This window comes from Microtus oregoni, unplaced genomic scaffold, assembly GCF_018167655.1.
Source record: "Microtus oregoni isolate MIOR12 unplaced genomic scaffold, Mior012 000016F_ref0000370, whole genome shotgun sequence".
Taxonomy (NCBI): domain Eukaryota; kingdom Metazoa; phylum Chordata; class Mammalia; order Rodentia; family Cricetidae; genus Microtus; species Microtus oregoni.
Genome location: NW_024543075.1, coordinates 36148756 through 36167721, shown reverse-complemented (window position 1 = coordinate 36167721; position 18966 = coordinate 36148756). Strand labels below are relative to the sequence as shown.

At 41.8% G+C, this 18966-nt stretch overlaps 1 protein-coding gene across 1 annotated transcript in view; it reads right to left on the bottom strand.

Annotated features, from left to right (window-relative positions):
- The window catches only part of Stk33 (serine/threonine kinase 33), a 172352-nt gene that overhangs the window by 49067 nt on the left and 104319 nt on the right, over positions 1–18966 (bottom strand). The window contains exons 2-7 of the mRNA XM_041667173.1: positions 16335–16704; positions 15488–15598; positions 11165–11278; positions 8765–8869; positions 2637–2775; positions 606–694 (exon numbers count right to left, since the gene is read on the bottom strand). Of these exons, the coding sequence (XP_041523107.1) occupies positions 606–694; positions 2637–2775; positions 8765–8869; positions 11165–11278; positions 15488–15598; positions 16335–16547 (771 nt within the window). The 5' untranslated portion in view covers positions 16548–16704. The remainder of the gene's footprint in view (positions 1–605; positions 695–2636; positions 2776–8764; positions 8870–11164; positions 11279–15487; positions 15599–16334; positions 16705–18966) is intronic.

The following is an 18966-nucleotide window of genomic DNA, read 5'->3' as shown; positions in this document are numbered from 1 at the left end:
ACACCAGCAGGGTTGCTGAGTCTGTTTCTACTGCATATGGATTCAGCTTCTGCAGCACCAACTTACAGACACATTTGATTCTAGAGATAACACTTGCACACATTTGAAAGCAGCCACTATTAAAGTGCTAAGTAATAAATAATGTATTCTATCATTTGTTTGACATTAAGGAACACTTAATTTGAATAAAATCTTCAAGAATAAACACTTGGCACATTAATTGTGGTTAAGACATAAATATTAATACCCGGGGAAAATTTCAATGAGAAATACAGACTGTAGCATTAATTTAGAATCAAAAGCACAGCCAAGGTGTGTTTTTCTCTAAATCTGTAACACATTTACATCAAATTACCAGACATAATTTTGAAATTAATTAGAATTCAGAGCATCTGTTTGCTTGCTATTAACTAATGATTTAGACTCATCCAAAGGAATATGCACTTTGAAAAACACACTTGGTAGTATCATTTTTATCAGTTACAACTTCTTTTGTGAATTTTTACTTCTTAGATTCAAAAGAATCCAAACTGTGTCTATGATGTCTGTAGGCACTTTGCTGCCGGTTTCCGGGCAAATATTGAGTAGTATTTCTGGGCTCTTACCTTTATGTTTAAGTTCATTTCATTGTTATCATCCAAAAAGCTGCTTTTAACCATTATGTTTTCCAGCTTTAGATCTCTGTGCACTATATCTACCAGGAAAACAGACAGCCAAAGTGAATAACAGAAGGACAGAGAGAACAGGAACAGGACCGATAAATGCAGCGTGAGGAAGACCAAGCATGACTCTTCTCTGTCCCATCTTACTCACACCCCCTTCTCCACATCTCCATCAGAAGCCATTCATTCTCTCATGTCTGCATGTGCCCTGCCGTGCCAGCCTGGTGTGCCAGCCTGGTGTGCCAGCCTGGTGAGTGCAGAAGGGGATCGGTCCAAGGCTACACACTCCCAGGAGAATCAAAGTAGCCTGGGTCACAACACAGCCTTGCTTATACAGGTAAGGTTTTCTGTGTCCTTAGTTCTCTAAATAGGGGACTTGTGCCTCTGTATATCACTACTGTCAACATAAACGTTTTAACACATTGTAATTTGGCTACATGTGCATAAACTGTATTTCAGTGTATTTTTTTAAATAGCAGTATGCATATTTTTTTACTGTTCATATGTTGAAATAAAATACACAAATCTTGGGGGCACAAACCTCTAGCTGAACGGGTCAGAGTTGAGGTGAGATTTCTGTGTACATTCAAATAATGTATCAAACACTCCTCTGCAAAAAAAAAACTGAGTCCTCGTTCACAGCGAAAACGTCTCAAGCTGTAGAAAGTTAAGTGTTTAACTTCGAGGGAAAAGAAGCTGACCTAGCCTTGGGCTGGCAGCCGTAGCTAATCACTTACAGTTCTCATATATCCTCTGGGTTTTGTCTGGAATTCTTACTAGTGCTGTTACTCCCCCTGTCTCTGCTTACATAAATCCCCTACCATCTTAATTAACGCATTTTGGTGATGTTTTAATCGTTGATGGGGGCAAATCTCCCTAACACCCCACCTTTTTAACTTGGCTATTCTCACCCTCTTTAGAATAGTTTTTAAAATCTCAACCCTCAAAAAAATTCTGTTGAGACTTTATAGAAATATACTGGAAACCGTATCATTGATAAGGGATACTGGATACAAGTGTGGCCTTCAGCCTCTGCAAGCCTTTCCCTACCTGAGTCGTCCTCTTGTCTGAGCCCATGTTCCTCCGGTCTAGTTCTGACACACATCTGTGCTCCCTGCCCTTCACACAACTCTCCATTGAGAAATTGCCGCACGGCATTACAAGCTGTTTCTGCCCTCTGTCTCCTGCTAGCCTAAGCTACTTGAGGGGTGGGGGCCTTAATTTTTTCATCTTTGTAACTCTAGAGCTGAGCACAACACAGTAGGTGCTGAGGAAACAGATCCAAAGCCTGCCACTGACCACTGTGGAACGAGTACTTCCTCACCTGTTAGATGAGAACATTCTAGAGTCACACCCAGAAGCCTCAAAGAGAAGGGGAGCAGGGACCAGGGGCAGCAGCGAAGCCATTAGAATGAGCAGAGCTCTTTTTAAGCGTGTTTTTTAAGTGCTGGAAAATCACTATCTAATACCTTAGTAGATAATGTTACTACACACTTGTCAAAACCAACAGGATAAAAACTACCAGCAATGAGTCCTAGTGCGACTACAGGCTGTGGGGACCACAATGTGGGCTGCTCTGCACATTGGCGCAGGTGCACGCTGCAAACCGCTCTAAAACTGAAGCACACTATCTCACAAGGTTAGAGCATGTGCATTTTAATATTAATATGCAAATAGTTTAGGAAAATTCACTTCATCTACTTTGATTTTGATGACATTAGCCACGTTTAAAACTTCTAGAATAAGAATGATCATGAATGTTTGCTCTTGCATATACAATGTATTTATATGCCTGCATTGTTGCTAATTAAGATGTCTATAAATACAATTAAAGGGAAACATATGGAAATGTGCTTGTTATCCACTTATATTACCAAGCTCTGCCAATGTGATATGAGTCTTAAAGACCATCCCACTTAAGCAACAGCGGCATCTTCCTTTACGGAACGGCAAGGAGTGCAGTCCTCTTCTTACCCTTGTTATGAAGGTAGGCAATAGCGGACGCAAGACTCTGAATTATCAGCCTTGTCTCGTTCTCTGAGAAGTGCCCTTTGGCATCCAGAACTTCTTTGAGTTCTCCATCCTCACAAAGCTCCATCACAAGGTACATTTGCTGACATTGCAGATTTAAAAGTCAGAATAGGAGAAAGTTATGAATTTTTATGGGTTATATACATCACAGGTGTGATCACAATCAATTTATTCAAGTGGAAATGTCTTGCATACTGTATACAAACTATTGTACTGAACACAAGAGGAACGAAGAAGCGGGAGACATAGTGCTGACCTCAGGAAGTTCAACAGAGTTCCAATATCTTGTGGTAGGTACTAACAGCCCAACATGCCATGGGACTGTGGAAGAGAGGCTGCCTCTGCATAATCAATGCTCGCCAAGGACAGTGAGCACTGGTTTCTGGGTAGGGAAGGTGGGGGGAAAACCAGGGAGAGCTGGTGGCCAGTATACAAAGCCCTAACGCCCGGAACAAAGCAGCTATTAAAATAAATGTGGAACTCTGTTAACAGCACGGCAGGCTGCTGGGTGGAAAAGAGGAAAATGGCAAAGGGTGAAGCTAACAGGAAAGGCTGGAACAAGTTTATAAGGAGCCTTGGATAGCACACTCAAGACTATGGATTCCCCAAGTCCCATGTGAAACAAGGCATTGGAGGTGTTTAAGTCAGAGCCGTGAGGTAAAAGTTATATGATGTCAATTTTACATCTCTAGGTCAACGCTACAACCGTAATGTGCAGCAGGGCTCAGCAAAAATTCTCCACAAAGACCAAACCCAAGAGCACACATGATGGCCTCTGTGGACCACATGGCCTCTTTTACAACAGCACAGCTCAGCAGCTACCTTGGGATCAGCCATAAACAACACAATGCTGTATTTATAGACTCAGAAACCTGCGTCTGGTGTCATTTTAAGGTTATGGAATATTACTCTTTTACATTTTGTCCTTTATCTGGAAGTGTAAAGAACTTATCTTATGGGCCCTATATAAGCAGGCAGCAGGCCAGACTTCAAAGGCTTCCTGTGTTAACAGGGGGACCTGTGAAGCATGGGCTGGACACAAGAAAGGCGGTAGCTCCATAGTTTTTCTGCTGTGATAAACTATCCTGACAAGGGTTACCTAAAGGAGAAAGGGTATGTTCTGGTTCACAGATCTAGCTCATAGTTCAAGGGACGGTCTGTTACGATGGGAAAGTCGCTGGCTGCGGCAGAAGCGTGAGGTGGCTGCCCACACGGTATCCAGGCGAGAAGCACAGACAGTGAGTGTTGGTGTCAGTTGACTTTCTCTTTTGTAAGAAGTATTTTTAAACGTTAAGTTGATTTCTGTATGCCCCAGCAAACTTACAGAGATCAAAGGACAACTTACTGGTTCTCTTTTACTATGTAGATCCAATTGATGTCAGTAGGCTTGGAAACAAGCACCTTAGCCTACCGAATATTCTCACGAGCCCCCACTTTCTCCTATTTATGTGCTCTGGGACCCCAGCCGATAATATAGCACCACCCACAGTGGTCTTCCCACTTCAATTAGCCTGGTCATGATAATCCCTCACAGACATGCCCAAAGCTCACTTAATGTAAATAATCCTTCACGAGCCTGCCTACAGGTCTGGGTCCAAGATGATTCTAGACTCTATCGAAAGCAAAGATATGAGAAATGTCAAAGAGGGGACAGCGGGACTCAGCAACTAAGAAGCAAGGATGAAATGCCTCTTCTGCATCGGCCACTTCTTTATAAGATGCCTGTAGATATCCCACCATAAAGCTGCTTCCTGGCCGACTAAAAGGCATGCCTTTCCATAGGCACTGCCAGCAGGCAAATCACCCTCCACGTCTCCATTCTGATGTATATTCTAGAGTTTTGTTGTATGGAAGGTTTGGGGGTCTGTTTCTGTTCTTGTTAACAGCTACTAATCCAACTTCTATGTCCAGTCAGTATGCTTAAAGCAGGGAGAGCAGTAAGTGTCTTTCTTCCTAGAGCCACAACTCTGAGTCATTGAATCTCAGGCTGCTTGAGGGCTTTTCAGGGTGTGGAACACCTGAGAGACAGGCTTTCGAACTGAGCCACACTTCTCAGTAGTTACAATATACATTGACACAATTTATAAAACGTGCAAGGGGCTGGACAGATGGGTATTGCTAAGAGCACTGGCTATTCTTCCAGAAGACAGGTTCCATTCCCAGCACCCACAAGACAGCTCACAGGCATCTGGAACTCCAGTTCCAGGGGAATCTATCGCCCTCTTCTGGCCTCTGAGGGTGCTGCATGTGTGGTACACAAAATAAAAATAACTCTTTTTAGAAATGTTAAATGTGTGTTGATCAAAGTTATAGTGACAGAGTGCATTACAGCTATTTGAAACAACTGTGAATACCTAGAGCACAGACAGACTTACAGTCTGAGGGTTTCATCAGCAGTATACAACCAATCAGATACCACTTCCTTACAACAGTTTCAGCTGTCTAGACCTGTGTGTTTATGGGCAGATCCAGCTCATGTGAATCAAAATCAAACAAAACAGAAAAGAACATCCACAGATGACCATTTTCCTTACCTTCAAGCTCGTGTTTATACACATAATAGACTAGTTTGACCCTCTGCTTAAGTAAGTTAAGAACTGGAAAGCCATTAGTCAGCACAGAAGAGCACTGTTCTGTGAGAGAGACGCCCATGAGGCAAGCCCATGATTGTCCTAGCCCCTGAAGAGTTTGCTGCACCACGGGGCAAAACGGGGTGTGACCAACAGATGACGAGATGAGAAGGGGTCCATGGAATTAGGTGGCATCACAGAGTCTGCAGAGAACAGCAGCAATGATGGGAGGAGGAAGCTGCTTGAAACTGCCAAGCCCAGTGTGCAGCTGACAGGAGAGCACCTTGAAACTGCCAAGCCCAAGTATGCAGCCGACAGGAGAGCACCTTGAAACTGCCAAGCCCAGTGTGCAGCCGACAGGAGAGCACCTTGCAGGACTGCAGGCCCAGTAGCCTCTGTGAATTCAGGAGATGGGGATCCAAGACAACTAAAGTTTCCAGGGAAACATATCAAAAAGGGGAACTCTACGTATATACGCACACGCGCACGCACACGCGCACGCACACACACACACACAGAGAGAGAGAGAGAGAGAGAGAGAGAGAGAGAGAGAGAGAGAGACAGAGACAGAGACAGAGAGAGACAGAGAGAGAGATCTTCAAATCTTCGACAGTGTTAATTAGTTAACCATTGTCCCAAAGCTGGGAACTAACCATGTGAAAGGCCAGAGGGGACAGTCACTGGTGCTCATGAATGGCAGAAAAGCTGTGTTCTCATTGGCCCGAGAGAGAAATCCAATAACCATATAGCATTGGAGACAGTATGAGTACTCAGAAGGCCGCATCTCAGGAGAAGGGGAAACTAGTCCTGTTGCGGATACTCTGTTACCCGTCACAAAGAATAAATCAAGCACCAAAGACATTGAGCTGTCTCCAGATTACTTACTATGTCATAAAATACAATTCCAGAATCATTAATAGAGCCAGATGTGGTAGCGCATGCATATAATCCCAGCCACTGGAAGCAGAAGGCTCACTAATTTCAGGGTTATCTAGTGAGACCATATTGTCTCTTGATGGAGGAAGGTAATTGGCTAATAAAGGTACTGCCCTGGCCCATTTTATTGGTTAGAGGATAGGTGGGAGGAGAAAACAGGACAGAACGCTGGGAGGAAGAGGAAGTGAGGTCAGAGACTTGACAGCTCTCCTCTAGGGAGCAGACGCCTGAGAGAGACACCATGCCCTGCTCCCAGGCAGACGCATGGCATGAAGCTCCGACCCAGGATGGACTAGGCTAGAATCTTCCCGGTAAGACCGGTTCTCACAGATTATTAGAGATGGGTTGATCGGGATGTGAGAATTAGCCTGTAAGTGCTAGAGCTAAAGGGCCAAGCAGTGCTTAAAAGAATACAGTGTCTGTGTAATTATTTTGGGGCAGCACCGCTGCCCTTATTACTTCAGTCTCTTCTCAAAATAGACGTTAAAATCTAAAAATCTAGTACCCCAAATGGTAATTTTTACAATATCTGGAAGCCAATTAAAATTAACTGGCAACCAGGCTTTGTAGTGCACGCCTGAAATTCTAGCACTCACGCGCTGAGGTGAGAGGTTCATGAGTTCCAGGCCAGCCTTGACTATGTAGCAATTTCCAGACCATCCTGCCTACATAGAAAGACCTTGTATTAAAAGACAAATAAATATATAAGTAACAGTATAAATAGTAAGAAAATATAACATAGAATGAAGGAGGAAAGGCCCAGCAAAACTGAGCTAACAATAACATACACAACACAATCAGTAGGAAAAGGACTTCAGTTCCCATCACTGTATTTGTGAAGTGTGGAGACACGGAATATGTTGAGATCATATGTTGAATATACACACGAAGGAAATCAAATTTCTACTGGATGAGATGATAAATTAGATGTAAAAACATAGTGAAGCTGAAGTCACAGTAAGAATCAAACTATACAGATTGAACAGAGAAAAACGCTGGGAATGAGCAGAGCAGCAGTGTGCATGAGAGGTACCAAGTGATCTGGCATATGTACCAACCATCCAGAGTAGGGCAAGGAAACAACAACAACAACAAAAAAAAAAATACTTGGGGAAATAATTACTAAAATTTTCCTAAATCAAATGAAAATCAAACTCACAGACCCAAGAAGCTCTATGAATCCCAAGCACAAGAAATATGAAGCAAACTCTATCAAGATCCATTGAAATCAAACTGCCTAAAACTGATGATAAAGAAGCTGGGAAGACGGAAAAGACGGGAAGAGCACTGGTTACTGGGCAGAAGCCAGGCTTCCATTCCCAGCATCCATGTGATGGCTCACAGCTGTGTCTCCAGACCCGGACAATCTGTGGCCCTCTTCTGACCTCCTTGAGAACCAGGTGTGCGAAACGAAAGAGACACACACACATACAAAACATTCACACACATACAGAAACTTCTAAAAACAAAGAACAAAGCTATTAAAAAAATATTGGGGGATAAAAGACATCACACTTCAGGGACAGGAAGCAGGACATCACTTAACATGTACAAGGCCAGGGTCTGACCTTCAGGATCAGGATCAAAAAGACAAAAGGACAGCTGCAGTCCCGTTGCCAAGCACTTTCAGTTGATAAAGTGCGGTGCATAAACCAAACTGACTATTCGACTTTCGAGTCTGGCAGAGAGAACAAAGAACAATAGCCAACCCTGGATGAGAGGGATGCATTGTACCCACAGGCCCATTAGTCTTTAATCCCTCAACAACCAGAGGAGTCAGCACTTCACAGGTGAGACGCCTGCACAGAGAACAGTTGAGTAACTTGGCCTTATTCTCACGGCTACAAAGAGGTGGAATCAGGACATAAGAAACAGACTGTCTGTCCGCATGCGTAGCCACATAGTGTATTGCTTCAAGTGCAAGTAATGCCCAAGCTCACGAGGGTAAAACCCACAGTTAAGATTAGAGAAGGATAATATCCAGGAAAGAAAGGAGATGAAAAACACTGGAAAGACAAAGACAAAAACGTGTTATGCCCTGTTCAGTTGGTATTCCTGGGAGGCCTGCTCTTTTCTGAAGAGAAAAGAAGGAGGAGATCTGGAAGAGAGGGGCGGGGCAGCTGAGAGGAGTGAGGGAGAGGGAAACTGCAACTGGGTGCAATGTAGGAGAGAAGAATTTTTTAAAAGCATTTTCTACACTGTGCCAAGTAAGCCTCTTCATTGGATCATGAACCTAACCTTGAGAAACCTTCACAATCAAATGGTCTCTAGCAGAGAGACCAAGAGCAAGAGCAAAGGATGCCATCTCGACGGCATGAAGCTATTCTAATCTTAAACAGTTTCTAGTGCGCCACCCAGAACATGTAACTAAAAACATCAATCTAATCATTGCACACCTAATTATACAATCAATAATAAAAGTCCTCGAGAATGTTCTCATCAATCTCTGGTGACAGACTTTTGCCAAGGACATGAGCAACTGCGCCCCAGAGGGCTACTTCGGAAGGGAACAATATTCGTTTTGTAATAACAACCCTTAAACCGTAGAACCTGCTGGACCTTTACCTTGGGCGTCTCAAACACCTGCTCCAGATGGATGATGTGTTTGTGTTTGACGCTCTTTAGGATGTTCACCTCCCGCTCCAGTAGCTTCACTGCAGAGCTTCCAGCCTTAACCAAGGAAGAAACAGATTGCAGATGGGAATGCCACGCCTACTTCCCTCAGTATGGAAGTTAGCTATGTTACACCTTTTCCTGCACTTTTGAATAGTGTCTTTCTTAAATGATATCATGCAATTTATCCCATAATCAGATCAAATTATGCCCCTTCTTTCCCTTGTCCAATTTCAAGCTGTATTTCATTTGGCCTCAATCAATCTCTTGAACTGTTTCCATAAATTAGCTACAACATGGCCTCTGACCCCTCACAAATTTTAGCATTTCTTTTCAATATTCCCTTCAATTGAAGTGATCCTTTTGCATTGGCATAACAAAAACAAAATCTTCCAATCAGAGATGACTTCATAACCCAAAACTTGTCTTTTGTTGTCTTGTTTTCATTTATATGTATAATATAAGAGATAAATAATCTATTATATAATATATTATATTTTCATATATATAGGCAATGGGATCTTGTATTTAACCTTGTATGTGCTAATTTCTGGTCTTCCTGGTTAACTGAGGAGACAGAGAGACAGAGACCTTGCCTTAGACTAATTCAACAGTGTCTCCTTCCCATGCCTGGGCCAAAGGTAAATGAAGGGACCATGTGGCTGTCCTTCAGAAGTAGGTAAGATTGTCTAATCATCTGGAAAATTCTAGGGCGCTCCCCTAAGTCTGAAATTGCCATTATCTTACAATAAATATTCTCCTCTTTTTTTTTTTGTCTTTCTTCAACACAAAATATTCTTGAGAGAGGTGACAAAGGACTTATTTCTGCACACACTTAGAGCCAATCTGGGAAGTACATAATGGCTCTTAGGGAAAGAAACTGATCATACGGCAAACATTTTCTAGTCCAAATTTTACTTAGGACCATTCCTTCTTCCAATTCCGTTTCTCGTTCAACCTTCACCGTCTTTGAGTAGGGAGGATACTGATCCCTCTGCTGTACCCCACCCAAGTAGGATGAAGGCGCATTTCAAGCTTAGCCAAGAGCTCAGAGAAACAGTGACCATGAGGAGTGAATTCCGTGAAGTTAGCACAATTCCTCCTGCTACTCATCTCAATTTTGTTCCCACCTCTTTCCCCAAATGGCTTGACCAGCATGTGCTGTAATCATATGCTCTCCAGTTCCTGTATTGACAGATCAGTTTATTTTGCTACTTTAGGATACTGTACTTCCAGTACCAGTATGTGAGTGAGAGAGTAATTCCTAAAGTTGCAACTATAATCCCCATACTGAACCTATAGCCCTGACAACAATAAAAGCAAAGAAACAGCATGCCAGGCAACCCGGTGGATGACACCTAGAGTTCCAAAGAATTGCAAGAGCTCCTAGAAAGGCTCTGAACTGCTTTACTAAAGTTGATATGTCACCTCATTAAACCTGGAAATTTGCTTTAATCACAAAAAACACATAGAGGTTACTAGTTAATGTCTTTCTTTCTTTTTTTTGTGTGTGTGTGTGAGTGTGTGTGTGAGTGTGTGTGTGTGTGTGTGTGAGTGTGTGTGTGTGTGTGTGTGTGTGTGTGTGACAGGGTTTCTCTGTATCTTTGAAGCATGTCCTGAAACTAGCTCTTGTAGACCAGACTGACCTCGAACTCACAGAGATCCACCTGCTTCGACCTCCTGAGTGCTGGGATTAAAGGTGTCTGCCACCACAGCCCGGCAGGTTACTGTTTAATTTTATAGATCCAATACTTGTTACCACAATTCCAAGAAGAAAAGACCATAATGGTGTCATTTTGCTTCTTTATCCAGACAGATTTTTTTTAATGTTGATGATGACCTAATGTGAAGTTTGGGATCTTAAGGAGAAGCCCCGTCCCCTGCCAACAACTAACACAGAGGGGGTATGGCAGATACACAGGGACGGTAGACTAGATGGGAGGGGAATTGGCCAATAGTAAAGTAAGAGAATTAAAAAAAAAAACAATAGAAGAAAAGTATATCCAGTAGCTCAGGAGGGGTAACGGAATTTACTTCCAGCAGAGACACCCATACTTCCAGCCCTTCACCTGCACAGACTGAGCACCACTGCTGACTTCAAGTTCACTCGTGAAGTGTATGTATCTGGTTATACTGGTTATGCTGGTGCTTTTGCATTTTGAGGACAGCACATGTCTACTGAGTCAGGAACTAGTCCTTCACAAGAGACTAGAGCGGTCCCCATGTTCCTCCAGCAGTTAGCCCACCCCTAGTCCCCAAGGGAAGACACAGCTTGGGTTAGAGGGGAAAGCTGTACTGCCCACCCCTACCCCACTTGGGTGCTGTACCTAGGGATCACACGGAGAGCCTTACCTTGTCTTTATTCACTTTTTTAATTGCCCACTTAGCTCCTGTTTCCTTGTCTGTAGCTTCACTGACCATTCCAAAGCTCCCCTGTCCCAATATTCTTCCAAAGGTATAGAATTCCTGGAGACAAAACAAGAGTTCCTGTCTCTGTGGTGGTCATCAGGCATTAAGAATGAGCATATAATACTGAAAAATCTCCACCAAGGGAGGAGGAATTCTGTTCTAGAGTATGATCAAATAGTGATAGTATGTATTTGCTTCAGTAGTAACAAATACATCTTAATTAGCCTCAGTCAAGTTTCAAAGACTTTCAATAATTGTTTACTTTTTGCAAGAAAACCACAAAGGTTCTAAAAGTAAATGTGGAAAAGTTCAAAAATGTAGAAATTGATTTTTTTCAATCTACACATTATAAAGTAATACTAATATAAAATTTTATAATAAAATGAAACATTTTCATAAGGAAAAGAAGTGAAATATTAATACACATATGTACTTGATACATACATACATATGCATAAATAATACATTCAGCAAAAGTTCACCCCAAAACTCAAAGAGTCACACTATGAAATCAATACTAATAACCACCAGCCAGGCTGGGATGTAGCTCAATGGTTTAGCGTTTATCTGTCACGCTCAGGGCCCTGAGTTTGATCCTGAAACAATGAACAAGTGCCTCCTTCTTTAACTTTAACTTTTTATCTTCTTATTTATGTGTTAGTGTTTTCGCCTTATTCATTTTATTTTAGAAAAGAAAATAATAATAGAAATTTTAATAAAAATCGGAAGCAAGAAGAAAATAATACTACCCATGATACCACTATCCGAACCAGCAGTTCCTCGCATTGTGGTGATCCCAACCATAAGACTATTTTGTTGCCACTTCATGGCTAATTTTGCTACTGTTATGAATTTCAATGTAAATATCTAATATGTAAGCCCTAAACGAGTTGTGACCCACAGGCTAACACTACTGAACTAAACCAAGCCTCTGACTTACCATTTAACTTCCTTACAAAGAGAGGATGACCTGGCTTGGCCAACAGCAGTGTTCTGGTTCACAGTGCAAAGAAAAGCCACACAACTCGCTACATTTCATTTTCTGGGGGTTGGCAGGAGTCAGATTCTGTGACACAGACGAGCAGCAGAGTCCCCATGGCACATAGGGACTGGCACATGGGACAATAGCCGAGTCAGCTCCACCAGGTGCAGCCTCTGTGGGGTCAGCGCCAAGGCCTCCCCTAGAGATTTCACTCTGTGGCCACCGGCACCGGCACCACAGAACAGGCGGCTGCACTGCTAAACCCCTTCTGCTTTCCCTTCTGCCTTGCTTTTCCTGAAGACTGAATGCCCCGTGAAGGGCGTCCCTGCTGAGTTGCACCACGGTGACTGTCCCTTTATTTCTACACTCTCAGCACATGACTGATCCTCAAACACTACCGCCGTTTTCTTACCTATTCTCAAGACAGGGTTTCTCTGTAGCTTTGGGGCCTGTTCTGAAACTCACTCTGTAGACAGGCTGGCCTCGAACTCACAGAGATCCGCCTGCCTCTGCCTCCGGGGATGCTGGGATTAAAGGCGTGCGCCACCACTGCCACTCTGGGACTATTTCTTTCCTGTCGATTAAAAACCTCATCCCTTCTTCCCCAATACTATGTAATAGCCTAGTATTGAGAATGAAAGTCGGAAAACTTAGGTAACTAATTACAAAGACATTTGAATTTGTTACATTGATAAAAGCTTTTGCCTGTTTTTTATTTATTATATCTTCAGTAAGATGATCATTTACCTGGATTTTTCCCCTCAGAACAAAATCTTTATTGCTTCTTTCCAAATTCCCCCCTAAAAACCTAAACATCTATCTCTCTCTAAACATATAGAACCATAATTTGGATAGAGTATTATAACACTGGGCTAAGGAGATTGTATAAGGTAAAAAAATATCCAATTATATTTTATAATTTAATATTTTCTTCAACTAACTGCTTGATACATCATCCCAAAGTGATGAAAAAAAGGAAATGACTTATTGTCTCTACTAATTTTAAAGGGATGGGATAAAAATGATATTTTATTGATTTTTATTGGTTTTTATTGATACAGGAAATCATAGTAGTATAGAACATAATAAACACATGTAACATGATCCTTTGGTAAACATGGGTCTATGTGGAGGTACTGATGTTGATGTCTAGAAAGATGCTCATCAAAATATGAAAAATAGCTATAGGCAAAATTGTGAAGAACTGTAACTTTGCTCATTATTCTCTCCCAATGGCCAAAGTATTTACAGTGAGCCTGGGCCTGTTAGTTGGGAAGGAAGCTTTCACTTCAACTATCCTCCTGAAGAATATTTATTTATCTAGCGTGTACATAAATTTAGATATTGTATAATTTCATAAAGAAAATAGGATAAATGAAGTAAAGGTGAATAGTAAATTGGTCATCTCTAACACATTTACATTTTCACAATGAATACATTTTGCTTTTAGAAAGGTTTTTATGGCGAAATTTAAGACCTGGTAAATTTATGTATTGCTTTAAGTATAGGACTTTATTTCAGAAAAATCTTACACTTTTCAACTGAAAGCGTTTCAGGTTTTCCTAATAACTTCAAATAAATTAACAAAACAACTTTTAAAGTTACATAATATTAATGTAATTTTTCTTGTAATTACTCTTTCCATAGTTCCTTTAGTCATATTTTAAAGTGACATGTCTGAATTTTCAACCTTTCTTTCTCCTTTTTCGCTTTCTCTCTTGTGTGTAACATGTTCATGTGTGTGGGTGTGCATGTGTGTGGGTGTGCATGTATGTGTGCTCAAGAGTGGATGGAGGCTAGAGGCCAACACCAGGCATCCTCTTCAATCCTTCACCTTATTTCAATGAGGCAAGGCTCTCTCTCCTTAACCTGCAGCCAGTTAGCACTGAGGATCTTCTTGCCTCCTCTTCCCTAGCACTGGGACTACAGCTACCAGTGTACTCCACTTTCTAGACAGGGCACTGTACCCCACTTTCTAGACAGGGCCACTGCACCCCACTTTCTACACATGGCATTCTACCCCACTTTCTAGAAAGGACCACTATACCCCAGTTTCTACGAATGCCACTGTACCCGACTTTCTACACAGTGCCACTGTACCCCACTTTCTACAGTGCCACTGTACCCCACTTTGTACACATGGCCACTGTACCCCACTTTCTACACAGGGCCACTGTACCCCACTTTCTACACAGGGCCACTGTACCTCAGTTTCTACACAGATGCCAGGGATCCAAATTCTGTTCTTTGTGCTTGCCTTGCATTTCCTTTAGAAAAACATCAATATGCTTAAATTTTTTTCCTGTGGTCTTTACTTCCTTCCTCAGAGGCTGTTTCAATTGTCTGCTCTGTCACAAACTACTGACTCAGGAAAGCTGAAAGTTCAGGTCTGTTGTCTCTATCCTTGGAGCCATCCATCATCTCTGGCTCTTGCCACCCTCTGCTTCCTCTTCCACATAGATCCCTGAGCCATAAAGGCAGGGGTTTAATGAAGACATCACATTTAGAACCAAGGGCTCCAAAGTATCTCAGCACAATGTCCAGTCATGGGTCTCTGTATTAATTCCCATCTACTGCGCAAGACAGTGGTCAATGGGTACAGCATTATTTGAAGTTATTTTATTGCTATGTTCCTTTAGTAGAATAGCGGTGTTAGGTTTTCCCACAGGGCTGTGGCCTATCTTAGGTTCACATGTGAACTCACAGAAACTATAGCAGCACTCATAAGACCTGCACAGGTTCAAGTCAGGGAGGTCCCAGCACTGAGTGGGAGAAGTGGGCGTGGAGTTCACTCCTAACCAAGAAGCTATTTGCAATTGATACCTGCTGGCAAAGGGAAAGTCAGTTTCTCCAATTGAGTGTTACTGACTATACTAACCATATTCCAGGACAGGCCCCGTAACCGGGACTACTTGGCCAACACAAAACGAACTCCACGTTTTTTATTTGTTTGTTTGTTGTCTTTTTGTGTGTGTGTGTGTGTGTGTGTGCGTGTGTGTGTGTGTTTTCATATTTGGTATATTTTTGTCTTCTTGGTCTTCTACTTGTTTATTTTTTGTTTTGTGTTTTGGGGGGTCTTATTTGTTTTATTTTGAAAGAGAGAGAAAAAGAAGATCAGGTTCGGTGGATAAGAGTTGGAGGAGAGGAAAACATGATCAAAATATATTGTGAAAACTTTTTAATTAAGATAAGTAAATTTTGTTAAAAAGATGAAAGATTAAAAACAAAATTTTAAAAAGAAGAAAGTCTCTTCTTCTCAGTAGCTTAGCTGGCTTCCTGCATACCTCGATATCAGCTCCATTCTCCATGCGTATGTGTGGAACTTTCCCTTCCGTGACATTGCTCCGACTCCACTGGGGCTGAGAAGCCTTTCTCTCCACATTTAATCTTGTGGACTAGGGCCAAAAGAGAATTAGGAAAAATAACTCTTAAGATGTAACATTCTTATTAATGATGAACTCTAAGTGTGATAAGCCTTAATGAATGACATAATATTTACTGTATACAAAATAGTTTACTGTCTTTTTAAAATCCAGAACACAGTACAAGTCACTGCCTCATTAGCCTAGGAAGACCCTAAGGTGCGGGTGCAACCGTCAAAAGATTCAGGTGGAAAAGGAGGGACTGACTTTCCCTGGGACCAAATCGGCCTCCTCATACTGATGGATAAGCCAAGTCAGTTTGATTGAGCGCCCACATTATTTGAAAATCATGTGAACCAACCTTACAAACATATTTTATATTCTAGATAGATGGCTAGAACTTCACTATAGATATTGAAGCCACACTTTAACCTCTGTCATAAATCTCTCTGTATCAGCTGAAGAAAAATAACAAAAAGTCCGAAATGTGAAAACGAAGTTTTCTCTGTAAAAACAGTTTTTAAGAGCTGGAATAATAATGTTAATTGTTTGGGATCCTGAGAAAGAATTTGAACAGTGACTGGCAGTATAATAAAGCATATATAACTAACCGACTTTGCTCATCTCTGCTGTGGGAAATAAATAGTGCTTTAAGAACTTTAAGAAGCCAATGGATTAGCTGACAAGGGCTCATTGGACGGGGGACCCGAGGGAAGGGAATGAAGAACGAAGGGCTGTCAGTCTGTGTTGAGGAATCTTCAATATTTACCAAGTCTTTCATGGAAGGTTCTCTGCTAGCACTTTTTTCTTTTCTTCTCTCTTGTGAAGCAAAAATGTCTGCACTACTAATACTTGATGTCTGTGACATTTCCACCACCAAAACGGGAGAGTTAACTGCTGAACACACACACAGCAGGTCGGGCTGAGACGATGCGCAGTGGGGGCACTTCTTAGGTATTTCCTCCAGGCCATTGTCAGCCATTGGCTTACATTTATAACAAAAATAACGTGAAAAAGATGTCTCCACTTAGTGCAAAAGAAAACCAGGTTAAAAGGGATGTGATGGATTGCTGGTAAAAATGACAACTGCCGGTAGGCGAGGTCCTTGGGCTAATGAGGCGCTACGCTTCGCGCATGAGCTGTGGGAAGAAAAGAAGGCACCATTTAGACAACCTGACCACCTTCCTGACAAGCACAGGAAAGTCAGCACCTAGAACCAAAATACTCCACCAGGAAAACTCATACTTGAAAGAAAATTGGACCATAGCATGGTTACAACCGCAACAATAAGCCTGGCTTAGTATTTCTCAAGATGAACTATGACTTTAAAATCTAAACATACTGGTGTAAAACACACTGCTGTGGTTTCGTGACTTACAGCTGTAGCACGCTAGCTAACGGCCTCAGCAAAGATCTCATGCACGTCACTAAATGAAGGAATAACTGGATTGTATAAGGCTATAATTGTAAAAGTTCAAAGGCAATATTAAAAGTAGCCTCACTTTTTGAGGGGGAGAATGGGCACAAGGGGTTTTTTTGAGTTTAGTATTGGTGTGTACAGAATTCTACCAAACTTGGCTCACTGGTTGTACGGAATTGAGCTGGGAAGATCTGAGCTGAAGAGAGGAGAAAGAATGACCTCCATGGTGCGCACCGAAGAATGCCTTGGAAAACCTGCAGAAGCAACACGGAGAATATTCCAGTGGCTTCATGTCATCTAACTTCAGATACTCTTCAAAAGTATAGTTTATAGATAGCTTAACCTGGCTTGGAGGTATAGAATATACTTACTTTTACCCTTTGAAGTGGAATAAACTTGTTAGCATAGGAAATTAAATATTCTTATTTTGCTAAAGAAATGTATTTCTAGTCTTAGATACCTAGAATTAGTTGCTTATTTTTATTAATTAAATTTGTTCTTTGACAATTTGAGAGAGAGAGAGAGAGGGGAGAGAGAGAGAGAGAGAGAGAGAGAGAGAGAGAGAAATCTTACAAATGCTTGACTTTGTTTTCAAGCACATGAATCAAGACAAAGATAATGTGGAATATCCCTGCATACATTTTATGATTTAACTTCAGGCCCAGAAGAAAACGCTCTGCATTGCAGGCTAAGTATAAATCCTGTAGCCAACAGTGACTCCGATCAGTGGAATAGACCTGCAAATAACAGGCTTTATGCTCAGGGCAAATAGTGCTTTTTCTTGGCAGGTGTACAAAAGTCCACATCAAATGCATAAGGCATCATTCTATGGAGTGTTAGTAATAAGGTGCTATGGTACTTTTCTCTTTAACAGTGAGAAGCAGACATTTTTTATAAAAGTCTGTAAGATGTATTCATAATGCAAGGCCTACTGAAGATGCAGTTGAGTTTCCTCCCTGCAAACACTACTCGGAAAAGCATGTTTATAAAGGGTTAGGGGATAGCTCGGGGGTAACCAGCCGGTTGTGCAGGCATGAGGGCCTGAGTTCAGATCCTCAGCACTCAAAACCAGGGGTAGTGGCATACATCTGTAACCCTGGTGCCGTGGGGGGGCGGGGAGGAGACAGGCCAGCCCAATGAGTAAGAGTCCACTCAGGCTCAGTGAAAGACCAGGTCTCAAACATGAAATAGACAGAGGGTGTGTGGTTTACCACTATGGGCACTGTGGTGACTGTTTCCCACTTGCAGAAGCTTTAGTTTACTGTTGTCTTATTTCCAAAAGTCACTGCCGAGGCCAGTGCCAAGGAGTTTCCCTTTATGTTTTCTCCTGCATGTATCACGGCTTTAGGACTTACGTTTATTTACATTTAGATATTTTTACCTTGTAAATTGATTCTTATGAATCATGTAAGGGTCCAGTTCCACTTGCGTGTGAATCTCCAGTTTTCTCAGCTTCATTCACTGAAGGGACTATCCATGTCCCCATATTGCCCTTGCCAAAACTTACTTGACTGTGTTTGTTCAGGTTGATTTCTTGGATATTGACTCTGTTCCACTGTTCTACCTGTTTTTATGCCAGTATGCTGCTGTTTTGATTACTTTAACTTTTTATTACATTTTTAAGCAAAATTGCCAACAAGTATATAAAAAGATACTCAACGTCAGTAATTAGAAGAAAACAAATAAAAACACAGTGAGCTTTATTACCCATGTTAAGTGGAATAGTATAACATTCAATGTCTCCTACAGGCTCCTCGTTTGAATACCTGGTCCCCAAATGAAACTATTTGGGTGGTTGAGGAAACATATGAGAAGGAACTGAGAGAAGGGAGTCAAAGGGAATGGGTCCTGGCTGCTTTCTGTCCCATTCTCTGATGTCTGTCTGCTATGACGTACACAGTTGTTGTCTTCCTTAACATGATGCTTTTGCCCAAACACATGAAGACAAGAAATAATGGACCAAACTCTCTGAAACCATAAC